The 16175-nt window shown below is 44.6% G+C and overlaps 1 protein-coding gene across 5 annotated transcripts in view; it reads left to right on the top strand.

Annotated features, from left to right (window-relative positions):
* The window catches only part of ADAMTS20 (ADAM metallopeptidase with thrombospondin type 1 motif 20), a 172546-nt gene that overhangs the window by 30515 nt on the left and 125856 nt on the right, over window positions 1-16175 (top strand). For all 5 annotated transcript variants that reach the window (XM_034769790.1, XM_034769798.1, XM_034769810.1 and 2 more), the window contains one exon: window positions 2509-2674. In XM_034769790.1, the coding sequence (XP_034625681.1) occupies window positions 2509-2674 (166 nt within the window). The remainder of the gene's footprint in view (window positions 1-2508; window positions 2675-16175) is intronic.

Here is a 16175-nt window from a genome sequence, read left to right as displayed (position 1 = left end):
ATCATCCATGACTTCTAGGAATAACATGATGCAATTCATATCATGTATGATGCAATACCAGCTTCAGATTGCATCATTCATTGTTTTGCCTAAAAAGCAAGTATTGTCCAAACCCAGTCATAGATTTATTCATAGATCCAGTCAAAGATGTATTTTAGTCATTTCTGGTTTAAATTGAGATCCCTTCCCTTTATAACTCTCTTATCCTCCGCCATTCCCAAGTCAAGGGTCGTATATACTGACTCAATAGCATATCTTGAAAACTAGAGCCAGATCAATTGAATTAATAGATCATAAACCAGCATAGATTTTTAGAATTCCATTGAATCTTTCCACCAGACCATTTGTCTCTGGGTGACGGGACAGCTTTTAGTTGTTTCAGCCCACACAACTTCCATAACTCACTAAAAAACTGAGACATGAAATTTGACTTCCTGTAAGATAAAATCTCTTTAGGGAAACCCACTCTGCTAAAATTAGTGAAAAGGACTTTTGCCATAGAATCAGTCTCTGTTCATTAGAGCAACTGCTTCAGGATATTGAATGGCAAAATCCACTACCACCAGGATATATTTCTTCCCCCTTTGGGTAGAACAATGGCATAGGGCCCATAATGTCCACTGCTATCCTGTATCACAGGCAAAGGATGTAGGAGAACTTTCTGTGGCCCTGCAGGTCTTTTCCTTTTGGCATAATTCACAAGACCTGCAATAATTTTTCACATCATTCTATATCCTTTGCCAATAGAAATTTTTCTTTAATCTCTCATAGGTTCTCTGTGCCCCCAAGTGACTAGCAAAAGGACAATCATATGCTAGCAACAATGATTCCTCACAATGCTGGGCAGTCACAAACAACTGCTTTTGGGGTTTTCCATGGCTCTTGGTCCCAAAGGGACCAGTCACTTACCCTAGGTCATTTCTACTCGGATCTCCTGTGGCCAATCCTGTAATAAATTAACTAAAGATTTATTAACTAAGAAAAGAAATAAGAGTTATTTACTAGGTTAAAATAGAAAACATGCACACATGAGTTAGTCTCAGATTTAAGAAGGCAATATACACTTCTATAATAAACTGCTCTTTAGGGCTGATCCATGCCAAGCAACATGGGGATCTCTTACTTATGTTTAGGAATCTCTGCCCCAGAGAGCATAAAGAGATGGAGTTTCTCTTTGTCAGTGATTTTTATCCCATTCAACTCAGAATCCAAGCTGATGGGATGAGTTCATGCGTAGGTCTCGCCTTCCTGGAGGGAGTTGGGAATGCAATCAACAAGGTTTCTGTCCTTGGATGCTACACAATGCCTCATTTGCCTTCAGTGGGACATCTTGTGTGCAGGACGAGCATTTTAATTAATGCTTCTTTTTCTCTGCCATACAGGAGTTGGCTTCAGCCCCTCCCACACCTGGAAACAGACTAATTTCTTCTGCTGCAGTGGAACTGGAGGGTCCTTCCCCTCCCCACTTAGCAGTTTCTGGATCTTTACCATTTCTTACTGGGATCCCTGTAAAACAATACTTGTTTTTACTACAGGTTAAAACATTAACAGGCTTAGTCATATGCAAAATATCATTGCCTACCAGCATTTCCGCAGGTATACTGTTTAGCACCCTCACTTTCAGGTCACGCTCTAAACCTTCCGAATTTCAAATGAACCTTAGCCAAAGGCATAAGAATTTTGTATTTCCCCACTGCCAGAAGCTCTACCTTCTGGTGTATACCTTCTTCCTTATGTGCATGTACTTTTATAAAATAAAATAACCAACAAGTTACAGTTATAGTTATAAGAAGGGTAGAAGAGGAAAGATGCTGTATAGGGTGTCTCAATTGAAGGGTCTTCAGGGGACTTTTTTTTTTTTTTTGCTTACTTTTGTGCATGTGATAGCATTCTGTGTACCATCAATGTCACGGATTCCCCTATATGCTCAGTCACTTTCCTCTGTGTGGTTCTTTCATTCAGCAAAAGGACAGAAAACCATTATAAGAAAATGTATTAAAACCTTATTTTAAATAATTTTTGAAATAGCTTAGTTTTCAAGAAAAGTGTCGCTTTAATGTACCGTAAAATTGAAATGTTAAGAGAAAATGGTTATATCTGCAAAAAACAAAGGGCAACAGCTCAATACAGAAATGTGACATGCTGATAAAACCCTGTAGTTAAGATTGCCCTGCTCTCCAAATCTGAGCTGACCTTGGAGCAGAAAATTCCAAACTTAAGCCCCAGTCTGGAAGTCAGTGGGACTCTGAGTGGACTCAAGGGTCTGCATGTGTGGAAGTACTCGCAAGATTGGGGCTATAGAGACTGAGGGTGGAGGGTGATGGTATAGATTTGTGTATAATACACAATTTAAAAAAAACCCAGAAACTTCAATGACAGCATAATAGAGCATATAGTACATGTAATTAATTTTGAGTACTTCATACAAATTTTACTGCACATATAAAATCACTGGTGTAAAATATAATTTTCAGAGGACAATACATTGACTGCCTGTCTTCTTTTCAGATGGGCACCTTTAAAGTACATGATGGTGAATATTTTTTAGAACCTTTGATGAAGGCAGATGGAGATGAACATGAAGATGATCATAACAAACCACATCTTATATACAGACATGAAGATTTAAAAAATGTCATTTATCAGAACTCCCAGAAACCTTGTGAAGTTTCAGGTATAGTTATACTTTAAATTCTGATGTCGATGTCTATGTCTGTTCACTATGGTTTTTAGCGTTTTAACAAATTGTATGTTTAAAAAATGTTTTTCCTTAGTAGTATTAATGACTATCACTGTCATTGAGACCTTAGAATGTATTTTATTTATTCGTTTCACAAAGACCTAACAAACATTGGTGAAAAACGAATGTCCCACTTTAAATGTAAGAATAAATTAGCTTGCAAAAATATGCATCAGTCCTTCAAACACTTATGCACATGTTTTATTTTTCACAATGATTGTTCCATAGATTAAATTTTTGCAGCATCAGGGACATATTTTCAGCTTTTGTGTAGATTCACAAAATAAATGAAATTTAGTGCAAATAATCTAAAAAGTATACATTAAATCTTCCTGTCTTATAATATACTGTATTATCTAATATTTACTATTAGTGTAGGTACTATTGTTGTTCTCATTATATACATTTTTAAAATATTTTATATTCGTATTAAATTAATATATTAAGATTGAGAAACAGAAAAAGGGTTACCTGAGGAGCATAGAATTAGGATATGTCACAACACATTGGCAGTAATTTTCAAAGCTTCACAGTTTAGGAGATGATTCACTTGAATATGAAAGGAAAAAAAGCACTACTAATAGCATAAGGACAAATAATGGATGTAGCACAGTGCTTTAAAACAGTTATATTTTCATACAATCAAAAGACTAGAAGGGACCTTGAGAGGTCTTCTAGTCCAGTTCCATGCACTCAAGGCAGGACTAAGTATTATCGATACCATCCTGACAGGTGTTTGTCTAACCTGATCTTAAAAATCCCCAATGATGGAGATTCCACAATCTCCCTAGGCAGTTTATTCCAGGACTTAACCTCCCTGACAATTAGGAAGTTTTTCATAATGTCCAACCTAGACCACCCTTGCTGCAATTTCAGCCCATTGCTTCTTATCCTATCCTCAGAGATTAAAGACAATTTCTTTACCTCTTCCTTGCAACAATCTTTTATGTACTTGAAAACTGCTATCATGTTCCCCCCCCCAGTCTTCTTTTCTCCAGACTAAACAAACCCATTTTTTCAATCTTCTGTCATAGATCATGTTTTCTAGACCTTTAATTATTTTTGTTGCTCTTCTGTGGACTTGCTCCAGTTTGCCCACATATTCCCTGAAATGTGGAGCCCAGAACTGGACACAATCACTCCAGTTGAGGCCTAATCAGCATGGAGTGGAGTAGAGCAGAGGAATTACTTCTTGTGTCTTGCTTACAACATTCCTGCTAATACAGCCCAGAATATTTGATTATTTTTTTTGCAACAGTGTTACACTGTTGACCCATATTTTGCTTGTGATCCACTATGAACCCTCTGCATTTCTGCAGTACGCCTTCCTAGGCAGTCATTTCCCATTTTGTATGTGTGCCACTGATTGTTCTTTCCTAAGTGGAATACTTTGCCTTTGTACTTATTGAATTTCATCCTGTTTGCTTCAGACCATTTCTCCAGTTTGTCCAGATAATTTTGAATTTCAATCCTATCCTCCAAAGCACTTGCAACCACTCCCAGCTTGGTATCGTCCACAAACTTTATAAGTGTACTCTTTATGCTATATCTAAATCATTGATAAGGATATTAAGCAGAACCGGACCAGAACTGATCCCTGTGGGATCCCACTTGATATGCCTTTCCAGCTTGACTGTGAACCACTGATAACTACTCTCCAGGAATGCTTTTCCAACCAGTTATGCACCCACCTTAACGTAGCCCCACCTAGGTTATATTTCCCTAGTTTGTTTATGAGAAGGTCATGCAAAACAGTATCAAAAGCCTTACTAAAGTCAAGATATACCACATCTACTGCTTCCCCTCTACCCTGCCAAAGAAAGCTCTCAGGTTGGTTTGACACTATTTGTTCTTGACAAATCCATGCTGACTGTTACTTATCACTAAGGCCCTACCAAAATCATGGTCCATTTCGGTCAGTTTCACAGTCATCAGATTTTAAAAATCATTAATTTCATGATTTCAGCTATTTAAATCTGAAATTTCACGGTGTTGTAATTCTAGGGATCCTGACCCAAAAAGGAGTTGTGGGGGTGGGGGGTCACAAGGTTACTGTAGGGTGGGTTGTGGTACTTCTACCCTTACTTCTGCACTGCTGCTGCCAGCGGTGCTGCCTTCAGAGCTGGGTAGCTGGAGAGCAATGACTGCTGTCTGGGAACCCAGTTCTGAAGGCAGAGCCACCGCCAGCAACGGTATGGTATTGCCACCCTTACTTCTGTGCTGCTGCTGGTGGGGCGCTGCCTTCAGAGCTGGGCACCTGGCCAACCGCCACCACTCTCCAGCCACCCAGCTCTGAGGGCAGCACAGAAGTAATGGTGGCAATACTGCAACCCCCCTTAAATAACCTTGCAACCCCCCTGTAAAAAAAACCCCCCTTTTGGGTCAGGACCCCCAATTTGAGAAATCCTGGTCTCCTCTGTGAAATCTGTATATTATAGGATAAAAGCACACAAAAGACCAGATTTCACAGTCCGTGACGCATTTTTCATGTTTTCATGGCCGTGAATTTAGTAGGGCCTTACTTATATCCTTATCTCTTCTAGGTGTCTGCAAATTGATTGCTTAAGTATTTGCTCTATTATCTTTTTGGGTACTGAAGTTAAGCTGACTGGTCTGTAATTCCCTGAGTTGTGCTTTTAGAATCATAGAGTCATAGACTTTAAGGTCAGAAGGGACCATTATGATTGTCTAGTTTGACCTCCTGCACAACACAGGCCGCAGAATCTCACTCATCCACTCCCACAACAAACCCCTAACCTATGTCTGAGCTATTGAAGTCCTCAAATCATGGTTTAAAGACTTCAAGGTGCAGAGAATCCTCCAGCAAGTGACCCGTGCCCAACCCCCCCCAGGGCCTCTGCCAATCGGCCTTAGAGGAAAATTCCTTCACAACCCCAAGTACACCCTTACTCCAATATAATGCTGTCCTCGGGAGCCAAAAAATCTTACCGCGTTATAGGTGAAACCGCTATATATCGAACTTGCTTTGATCCGCCGGAGCGCGCAGCCCCGCCCCCCTGGAGTGCTGCTTTACCGCGTTATAGCCGAATTCGTGTTATATCGGGTCGCGTTATATCGAGGTAGAGGTGTATGGCAATCAGCTAAACCCTAAGCATGTGGGCAAGACTCACCAGCCAGACACCCAGGAAAGAATTCTCTGTAGTAACTCAGATCCCACCCCATCTAACAGGCCACTGGGCATATTTACCGCTAATAGGCAAAGATCAATTAATTGCCAAAATTAGGCTATCCCATAGTAGTGTAGTGTAGTGTAAATTTTTCAACAGTTGTGTGCATAGACCTGCATGCATCTTAATGATTTACTGAAGACTGCAACATGATGTAACGGGGAAAAAGACATCTGCAGCTACCCTCAAAGTTCAACATCTAGACCAAGGAGTGGGCTTAGAAATAATTTATTTGAGATTCTAGGTGTCCATCAACTATTGTTCCAAACTGTAGGATATCAATTTACTATTATAAGAGTGCCATTTTAGAAGAATTCCTCATTGTGTCTAAGTGTTTTAAATCTATTGACATAATAGACGCCTTTCTTAGGCTTTTAATATGAGCATAAGGGTTTTGTTTATGTGACTTCAAAGAAAACACAAATGTGTGCAGCTTCATAGTAGAAAACTGGAGAAAGTAGTTTATGATGTTTTGTTTGACCTGGCATTGAGAAGCATCCTGTTTAATGAATTCTTTAGCTTTGATGAGATTGAAACTAATGTGTGCTCATTCTGAATGTACATGCATTTCATGAATGTTTATTCAAAACTGAAAATGCACTATTACCGTCTTTTTCTCAGGAGGATAGTGGTCAAAAGAAAGTCAGACTGTACCCTTTCCTCTTAAGGAATATATGCTTAAATATTTGAAAATATCAATTCCCTGAATATGTTTAGTGGTGTAGTTTTAGTAGTTTGTGCTTGTGATTTTAATCTTGGAAAACACTTATAACATACTAGTAGCTGAAAGCCCATGCTGTCACATGGGTTTAATTAGTTAGGGTTACCATATGTCCGGATTTTCCCGGACATATCCGACTTTTTGGTCATCAAATCCCCGTCTGGGGGGAAATTCCAAAAAGCCGGACATGTCCGGGAAAATAGGGAGGGGTCGTGGGGCTTGGATCCGCGCTGGGGCCGGAACCAGAGCCGCTGGGGCTGGCGGTGCTCGGCTGCCGGCCGGCGCCGCTCGGCCAGGACTGGGGCTGGTGCTGGGGCCGGTGCCGGACGGGCTGGTGCCCCGGGGCCCGATCCGAGCTGGAGTTGCCGGGGCCGGAGCCACTCAGCTGGTGCCCCGGGGCTGGAGCTGCTCGGCTGGGGCCGGAGCCACTCGGCCGGGGCCAGCGTGCTTGGCTGGAACCAGGGCCAGTGCCCGGGGCCTGAGCTGAGCCGGGCTGGAGCCGCCAGAGCCGCTCGGCCGGGGTCAGTGCCCGTGTCCCGGGGTCTGATTTGAGCTGGAGCCGCCGGGCCGGGGTGGGCTGGGGCCGGCGCGCTCTGCCGGAACCGGGGCCAGCGCCCCAGGGCCCGAGCTGAGCGGAGCGGGGCCAGAGCCGCCGGGGCCAGAGCTGAGCTGGAACCGCCAGGGCTGGGGCGGGCCAGGGCTGGCACGCTCTGGCGGAACTGGGGCCGGCGCCCCAGGGCCCGAGCCGAGTCGGGCCAGAGCTGTCGGGGCCAGAGCCGCTTGGCCGGGGCCGGTGCTCCGGGGCCCGAGCCGAGCTGGAACCGCCGGGGCGGGCCGGAGCTGGCGCGCTCAGTTGGAACTGGGGCTGGCGCCCCAGGGCCCGAGCCGAGCCGGGCCTGAGCCGCTTGGACAGGGGGCCGGACTGGGCTGCGCCTCCTTGTGCCCCCCCCCGCCCCATCTTACCTGTTTCAGGCGTCCCGCGAACATTTGATTCGTGGAAAGCAGGGGAGGGGGAGGAGCAGGGGCGGAGCGTTCATGGGAGGGGGCGGAGTTGGGGCGGGGACTTTGTGAAAGGGACGGAGTTGGAGTGGGGCTAGGGCAGGGAAGGGGGCGGAGTTGGGGCGGGGCCCCTTTTTATTATTTAAAAAAATGGTAACCCTAAATTAGTAAGAGCAGGTGTTTGTAAAAAAACAACAACCTAAAATGGCTCAGAACTTAAAAATTGTATGGTAACAGACCACAGATTTTGCTGTTGTGTGGGTGGTTGTGTTGATTTATGTTTGGGGTGGTAGTGTGGGGAGACTTGTGCTGGTGATGAATAGGATGTGTGCTGCAGTGAGGAGCTATGTGTGTTTGGGGTTATTGTGTGTAGTGGTTGGGTGATGGTGTTGATTTAAGTTTAGGGGGTTGTTCTGGAAGGGATGTGTGGATTTGTGTAGGTGGCAGCTGGGCGCATAGGTGTGGCAGTTGAGCCAAGTAATCCACCATCTATGCAGTTTCCCTCATACAGTCAATGAAATTGTAAATAGATTAGCTGTGGAGGAAAGGTGATGATTAGTTGAGTTACCTCTAATCTCACAGTGATCCAGGACTCTTGGCATGGAATAGATACATGCCTTATAACTGTACACCTCACCGGTATAATTCATAAAGTCAAAATGGCTGAGAACTTAAAAATTGTATGGTAACAGACTGCAAAACTGAGTAATGATTCAAGTTGGTTATACTCTGAACAAAAAGAGCTCTTTCATACTTGTAGTTGCTTCCATCACCTCACACTGACTCAGAAGACATTTTAGGCTTCAGAGTGACACAGTGACATTCCTAGAATCTTGTTAGGTGGATTTTAAACTTGGAAGCAGTAAGTATAAGGTAAAAACTCTGTTTATTCATAGATTTTAAGGACAGAAATGGACCATTATGATCATACAATCTAATCTCGTGCATTACACATGCCATAGAAATTATATTTCTGTATATGTATTTTGTTTAAGGTTACTTCAAAAATATGGTGATATTAATTGATTGGTATTGTCTGTCAGGTAGTTTGTACATTATTTGAAAATCATGGAAATATCAATCCTCAGATGATTCCTTGTATAAAAACAAAAAGCAAGCGTTTCAGTCAAAATCATGTAAATATTACATTGCCAGTTATAATTGTTGAGTGCTGATCTGAAATTGTCTTTTATATTTCTATTCAATGTCTGCTCTTGCACTAGGTTTGCATAAGGCCCCATTCTTGGTTAGTTTTAGGTACTACTGCAATAAACAAAATTAATAATAATTGCACTTTAAAAAAACCCTATATATTATCCTTTATCCAAATCATGGTCATTGCCATTTCACTGGTCTGTCAGATTTTGCAGTTTTGCTAATCAATTCCACTTTTAACCAAACAGTTGCTCTACTACCCTTAACGTGAAAACATGTTTCTATTTATATTTGTATTGCTTTATGCCTTTTTATGATGCTGCAACACTTTGTAAGCCTGGTAGATTTGAAACTGCAGAAACATGCAGGAGTTAGTTATCTATAGTTCTGTTAAGAAAACTGCATAACAATGAAGAACTATTCCAATATTATCAAAAAGAATCCATCTACAATCATGTGAAATAAATCATTGTTTGATCAGATTTGTACAACATCTCATTAAAGAAAATTCTCAAAAAGAAAACTCATTTCATTCTTTGCCCTTTCCATCATATCCACAAAATGAAAGATTCTGGGAAACTAGCTTTGTAAAGGTAATTGTGAGAGTGCACTGGGAATCAACAGCTGAGCCAGCACTCTAGTCACTTAAACACCAATTAAGTCCCCCCAGGATGGACCTGATGGGGGCCTAATTAGTGGATTAGAATGGGCTGGGAGAGGATTAACGAGCAAATTGGCCCATTAACACAGGAGGAATAAGAAGGCACAGGAAGGAAGTGCAGGGGAGAGAGAGGGAGGCTAGCAGGGTCAGAACCAGGAACATTCTATGGGTAGAGAGCTCTTCTATCTCGTCAGCAGAGGAAAGAGGCGAAACTGTTAATAATTTATGGTGTATGGATCAGTAAGGTGGTGGAAAGAGCCAATGTAAATAAACTGAAGTGGGGTGTTTAATGGCTGAAGCTCTCTGACTGTGTAGACAGAGCAGAATATAGGAGCAGACTAGTTCTCTGTCACACTAATTATTTCACCTAAATCAGAGATTCTACAGGGCCTTGTCTGCACACCTACTTGGACAAGTATAACAAAGTGAGTTTTGAAACTATTTAGTTAAATTAGTATACATTTGTGCATAACCAAATTAAGCTACTTTTAAACCAACCTAAGAATATCTATTCACAAACTTGCACCCAGCTTACTAAATCAGTTCAGAAGTACCCTTTTAGTTAAAGTGCCAGAAGTTTGTGTAGAGAGCAAGGGTCAAGTCTCCTTTTGTTAATTCAATATTGTCACAGTTCAGGGTAACTGTTCCTGTATTCCTCCTCTATGGTCCACCAAGGGCACCCACTGAGGCTTCTGGCTCACCAGCTGCTATCTCTTGGGTGGAGACATGTCTCTCTCCCCGTCCTGACTGGGTTTTTTTTCCAGGCTGTACTAGGGTTACCATATTTCAACAATCAAAAAAGAGGATGGGAGGAGCCCCGCCCCTGCCCCTTCCACTCCTTCTCACTTCCTGTCCCCCTCAGAACCTCCAACCCTCCCCCCCCACTCCTTGTCCCCTGACTGCCCCCTCCCGAGACCTTCCCCCCATCCTAACTGGCCCCCTAGGACCCTATCCCCTACCTGTCCCCTAACTGCCCCCAACCCTTATCCACACCCCCACCCCCAGACAGACACCAGGGACTCCCATGCCCCATCCAACTACGCCCCACCTCCTGACAGCCCCCCCCCGGAACTCCCAACCCATCTAAACTCCTCTGCTCCCTGTCCCCTGACTGCCCCCTCCTGGGACCCCTGCTCCTAACTGCCCTCCAGAACCCCACCCCCTACCTAAGCCTCCCTGTTCCTTGTCCCTAACTGCCCCCTCCTGGGACCCCCCCACCCAAACTGTCCTCCCTAGGGCCCTACCCCCTACCTGTACCCTGACTGCCCAAAACCTTACACCCCCAACCCCCAGATGGCCTCCCCCCTCGAACTCACGCCCCATCCAACCCTGCTCCCTGTCTCTTGACTGCCCCCTCCAGAACCTCCCTGCCCCTTCTCCGACCCTCTGGCCCCCTTACCGTGCCGCTCAGAACAGAGTGCTGCAGAGCGGTGCGCTGGGCAGCAGGGGACGGGGAGCAGGAGCAGGGGGAGGAGCTCCAGACTGCCGGAGGCGCGATGCGAACGGCCGGCCAGAGATCTGCGAATGCAGGGAGGGGGAGGGAGAGAGAGGAGGGGAGTGATCTCAAGTTGCAGGGAAGTGGAGGGGGAAGCGGAGGAGGGACTCTAGAGCCCCGTGCGAGTGGCACGATCCGGCCCTGTCAGCCGCACGCGCTCTGCATGGGGGGGGAAATCTGGACATTTACAAATTCCCTCCAGACGCTATTTTTAACTCAAAAAAGCCGGACATGTCCGGCAGAATCCGGACGAATGGTAACCCTAGGCTGTACTATTCCCTGCCTACAGTGTGAATTCTCCAGCAGGTCAGACTACTTAAGCAGGCCTGTTTTGCTTTTCTCCTCAGAGGCTATAAACAGAGTAATTGCCCACAGTTTTAAGTTACCATGCAGTTTTTTTCTAAGCAAGAGCATTTATTCTTAAGGTAGAAGTATTACAGAGAAAATGTATTAAAAACCATAAAAGAACCCCCATCTCCATAAGGGCTTTGGTTGGTGTCAGTCCTTCCAACCTCATCTAAGGATTGGAGCTCTCCCAGTGGACAGAAGGTTCTGTTTGCTGGATCAGAAAAAAATCCCTGAGTCAGTTTAAACTCAGGCTATTTATCCAAAAGTTCTTTCTTTGTCTGTTGGCCTCTTGAAAATCCAATCTGAACCAGTACAGGCAAGCCTCCTCAGGAGGTGATACCGCTCTGTAGATATTACAGTCTGAGTGAAGTTGCCTAATCACCCCCCACTGTTCTTAGCTCCTGGAGGACTGTGGTTACCTTCTCCCAGAATTACATTTAATTCCTGGCCCCCAATGATACATAAACTTAATACAGTAAGTTCTCCAAAAGATATTGCAGGAAATTGCCATATCTGTCACAAATATATCCACTATTTTTCTTGAATTGTAACTCAGTAGCATTGTATGACATAGCACTACTGAACAATTCCTTGAAATGCCCCCACCCCCCATGAAAACTATGAGAACTTTGAAATCATAAAGAGCAATATTGTTAGTGAATGGATATGAATCAGTATGAGCATAAATGAGATCAAAATCTGATCCCCTTTGTTTTCATTACATTTTTTTCATGAACATTTATAAATGTGCAGCTGTGAATAAATATCCCACATCATAACTGTATGTCTCCAGTTTAAAATAAAAAAGTTTTTCATAAGAATGGCCATTTTGGGTCAGACCAAAGGTCCATCAAGCCCAGTATCCTGTCTATAGACAGTGACCAATGCTAGGTGTCCCAGAGGGAGTGAACCTAACAGGTAATGATCAAGTGATCTCTCTCCTGCCAGCATTCATACTCTAAAACTTAAATTTGCCCTAGATTTTCAAAGATTAAAAACATAGGCATGGTAAGCCTCTCAAGATACATCTACACTTCAACAAAACCTTCATGGCAATAAGTCTCAGAGCCCAGGTCAACTGCCTCGGGCTCATGGGGCCTGTGCTATAGGGCTAAAAATAGTAGTGTAGACATTCCTACTGGGCTGGCACCCAGGCTCTGAAACCTGGTGAGGGTCTTAGAGCCCAGGCTTCAGCCCAAGCAGAAATGTCTATGTTGCTATTTATAGCCTGTCATTTGACCCGGTCCTGAGACTTACTACTGCTTTTTGTAGTGTAGACATACCCTCACAGATCAGATCCATTGACATATTAAACTGATAATTGTAAGTTTTCTGAAAGCTGCCAGATTCTAATTTTAACAGAAGAACAGGAGTACTTGTGGCACCTTAGAGACTAACAAATTTATTAGAGCATAAGCTTTCGTGGACTACAGCCCACATGAAAGCTTATGCTCTAATAAATTTGTTAGTCTCTAAGGTGCCACAAGTACTCCTGTTCTTTTTGCGGATACAGACTAACACGGCTATTACTCTGAAACCTAATTTTAATAGGTCTTTGTTGATATTGTTCATTGTATCCCAATCCCCATCCTCTTGTGAGCTCTTCCTGGTTCTCGAGGCAGGACAACATATGGCAACACGTGGTGGAGATACAGTGACCTCCTGAAGGCCTCTACATTACTGGACATTGTCCAGTGACTGGTATGCCTATTCAATTACATACTATTTGTGGAATACTCCTCCACCAGCTTGCTTTCCCTGGAGTGTAATTCTCTCAAAATGATACGTTTGTTATCACAATCAAGTGAATTATGATACTAAAACCCAGTTAAGCCCCCTTACACGTAGCCATGTGGCTATACATGAGAAATTGTATGGTAATTTTTCTTTTAATTGTGGGCATAAATTATAGTTCAGTGCTTTTAAAAATATTAGGAGTAATATTATGCATTTGGACCCATATTCTGTTACCCTTACTCTTACTGAGTACTTACACCATACATATTTGCACTGATATCAAAGGGACTCCTCATGGAATATGGTACTACTCATTGTGAGTAAGGGTAGGAGAATGTGACCCTTTATGATTGGATCTTCACAGAATAATTAGCATTTCAGTTTTTTAAGTATCAGATAACAAATCAGCTCTACTGAAAACCTTTGCTGTATTTGCTGTACTTGTTCAGACAGAGTTGTGCTAAAAAATAAAGGATCAGATTCATTTACTCATGAAAAGTAGCAGAACCATTTACAAATTGATTCACAGCTTTTATATTCCGTAGAAGATGCATTTAGAAAATTGCTGTTGGGTGCCTCTCCTCATTTTCATTGATTTTATATCAGTATACATCCATTGACTTCAATTGAGTTAATCCACTGTTAGCATCTGACAGGCAAATCAGACTTTGGATATTTATTTTGGTTGGCTTGTTTAGACACCCAGAGTGGAATTCACAAGGGGAACCTAGGGCCTGATCTATTCTACACTGGGGGGGGAGGGGGGAGGAGGAGAAGCGATCTAAGATACGCAACTTCAGCTACGAGAATAGTGTAGCTGAAGTCGGCGCATCTTAGATCGACTTAGAATCACTTACTTCACGTCCTCGCGGCGCGGGATCGATGGCCGCTGCTCCCCGTTGACTCCGCTTTCGCCTCTCGCTGTGGTGGAGTTCTGGAGTCGACGGCAGAGAGATCGGGGATCAATTTATCGCATCTAGATGAGATAAATCGATCCCCGATAGCTTGATCACTACCCGCCGATCCGGCGGGTAGTGTAGATGTACCCTAGGAGTCTCGCTGTCACGTTAGCACTTAAGTCCGACATTTAGGCCCTACTGGCATTTACAAAACCCCTGTTCAGGTGCCTCCTAATTATACAGGGGCCTGAAGTCCCTAGATACGTAAGTTTCTGCTGCTGAGCTTGTGCAAAGCCACCTCAATCCTGACAGCGCACAGCAGCTCAGCGCCTCACTCACTGATCATTCTGAGTAGGATTCACAACGTAGGTGTTTTCCACCTATGTTGTATTTGGGGCCTGATCTGGTAGATGTTCTCAAAGCACATCTAAACCAACATAAAACAGCTGGGGGACAGAGAGGAGGAAGAGTAATAGTAGCTCCTCCCTTACAACTCAGCAATTAGGGCACTCACCCAGGCTGTGGAAGACCAAGTTCAATTCCTGCCTCTGCCTAATGTGAGTTGGGATTGTGAATTTGCATCCCCCACTTCCCAGGAGAATACCCTAACTACCAGGCTATGGGGATATTCTGTAGCAGGGCTTCCTGTCTCTTCTGTTGGAACTGTTCCACTGTGTATAAATAATTAAATATGGATTGGGCTAGAGCAGGAGCAAGAATGACACCAGCTAGATTTAGGTGCTGAAGTCCCTTTGGAGGCAAGGCTTAGGCCAAGTTCCTCTCTTCAGTATTTTCTACTGGCTAGCTTAGGCGGCTCCTTGGTCAGTGTGCTGGCTTTTGTGAATCCCATTCTCTGGGGCCTAACTCTCCCCATATATTGTATAGGGAGTCGGGTGTCTTAGGGTATGTCTGAACTTCAAGCTGGGGATGTAATCCCCAGTTTGAGGAGATATACCTGCCCTAGCATGGATCAAACTAGTGTGCTAAAAATAGTGGGTAGACCTGGCGGCACAAGTGATGGAAGGGCCAAGTCCCTGCGCATGTACCCATCGGAGACTCTAGAGACATAGTCTGGGTGGCATACCCCTCCTAGAGCTTGTGCCGCTAAGGCTGTGTTCTATCAGGGCTAGCCCGGGTATGTCTCCTCAAATTGGGACTAGGGGTTTTGGGTGCACAAAGAATTCAGGCCCTTAATTAATTAAATACAAAAAATTATGTTTACATGACAGTAAGGACATAAAAGTGTAAACAAAACAAAATCCCTGTAATGACCTGAGTTAAGTCTTCAGTGTCAGCCTTGTTTATACACTTCCTGGCTTTTGTTGGTTTGTGTTATTTATTTGATTGTACAGAATAGTTTCTTCTGAGTTGTTTGAATATTTGGTAAACATTGATTGTAAATGTTTTAAATGTGTATGTTATTTGTTCAGTACATGATAAATGCCCTTTCTGTCATGAAAATACATTGCTCATTTTGACATTTAATAAAGCTTATGAAATATATGTGAAAAGCAGCACTTATGCATGCATAAAACCTTTCTATGCTTAACGTTTCAATTACTGTAGTGATAACTTTTTGTTTTGTGCTATAGTATCAAAATCATTCTGATCATATTGTGGGCTAAAGAACATTGGGGGATGGGAGGGATTGGTGCCACAGGCACGTCGGAAGGAATTCTGGCTGTGGCTAGCTATGTGCTGCAGTGGCACTACAGTTTTGTGACCCTTTGAAAGTATAGATCATGAGTTCCTCCTAGGGTTACCATATTTTGTGCCTCCAAATGGAGGACACTCCACGGGGCCCCAGCCCCGCCCACGCCCCAACTCCGCCACCTCCCCAAAGTCTCCGCCCCCTCCCCTGCTTCCCGCGAACATTTGATTCGCGTGAAGCCTGAAGCAGGTAAGGGTGGGTGTGGGGGGAGGAGGCGCGGCCCAGGCTGGCCCCCCGGCGGCTCCAGCCTGGGTCGGCTCGGGCCCTGGGGTGCCGGCCCTCGGCCGACCACCCCCGGCCCACCCAGCACTGCCGGCCCCCGGCGGCCCGGCGCAACCCCGGCTCCCGGCCCCGCGACCCCGGCTCCCAGCCCCGTGGGCCCGGTTCCCCGACCCCGGACCGGCTCCCGGCCCCGCGGGCCCGGTTCCCCGACCCCAGACCGGCCCCGCGACCCCGGCCCGGCACCGCACCCCCGGCTCCTGGCCCCGCGGGCCCGGCCCCCCGGCTCCCGGCCCGGACCC

This window comes from Trachemys scripta, chromosome 1 (assembly GCF_013100865.1).
Source record: "Trachemys scripta elegans isolate TJP31775 chromosome 1, CAS_Tse_1.0, whole genome shotgun sequence".
Classification (NCBI taxonomy): Eukaryota; Metazoa; Chordata; order Testudines; family Emydidae; genus Trachemys; species Trachemys scripta.
The sequence above is the reverse complement of the archived record's forward strand: the minus strand, read 5'-3'. Positions and strand labels throughout refer to the sequence as shown.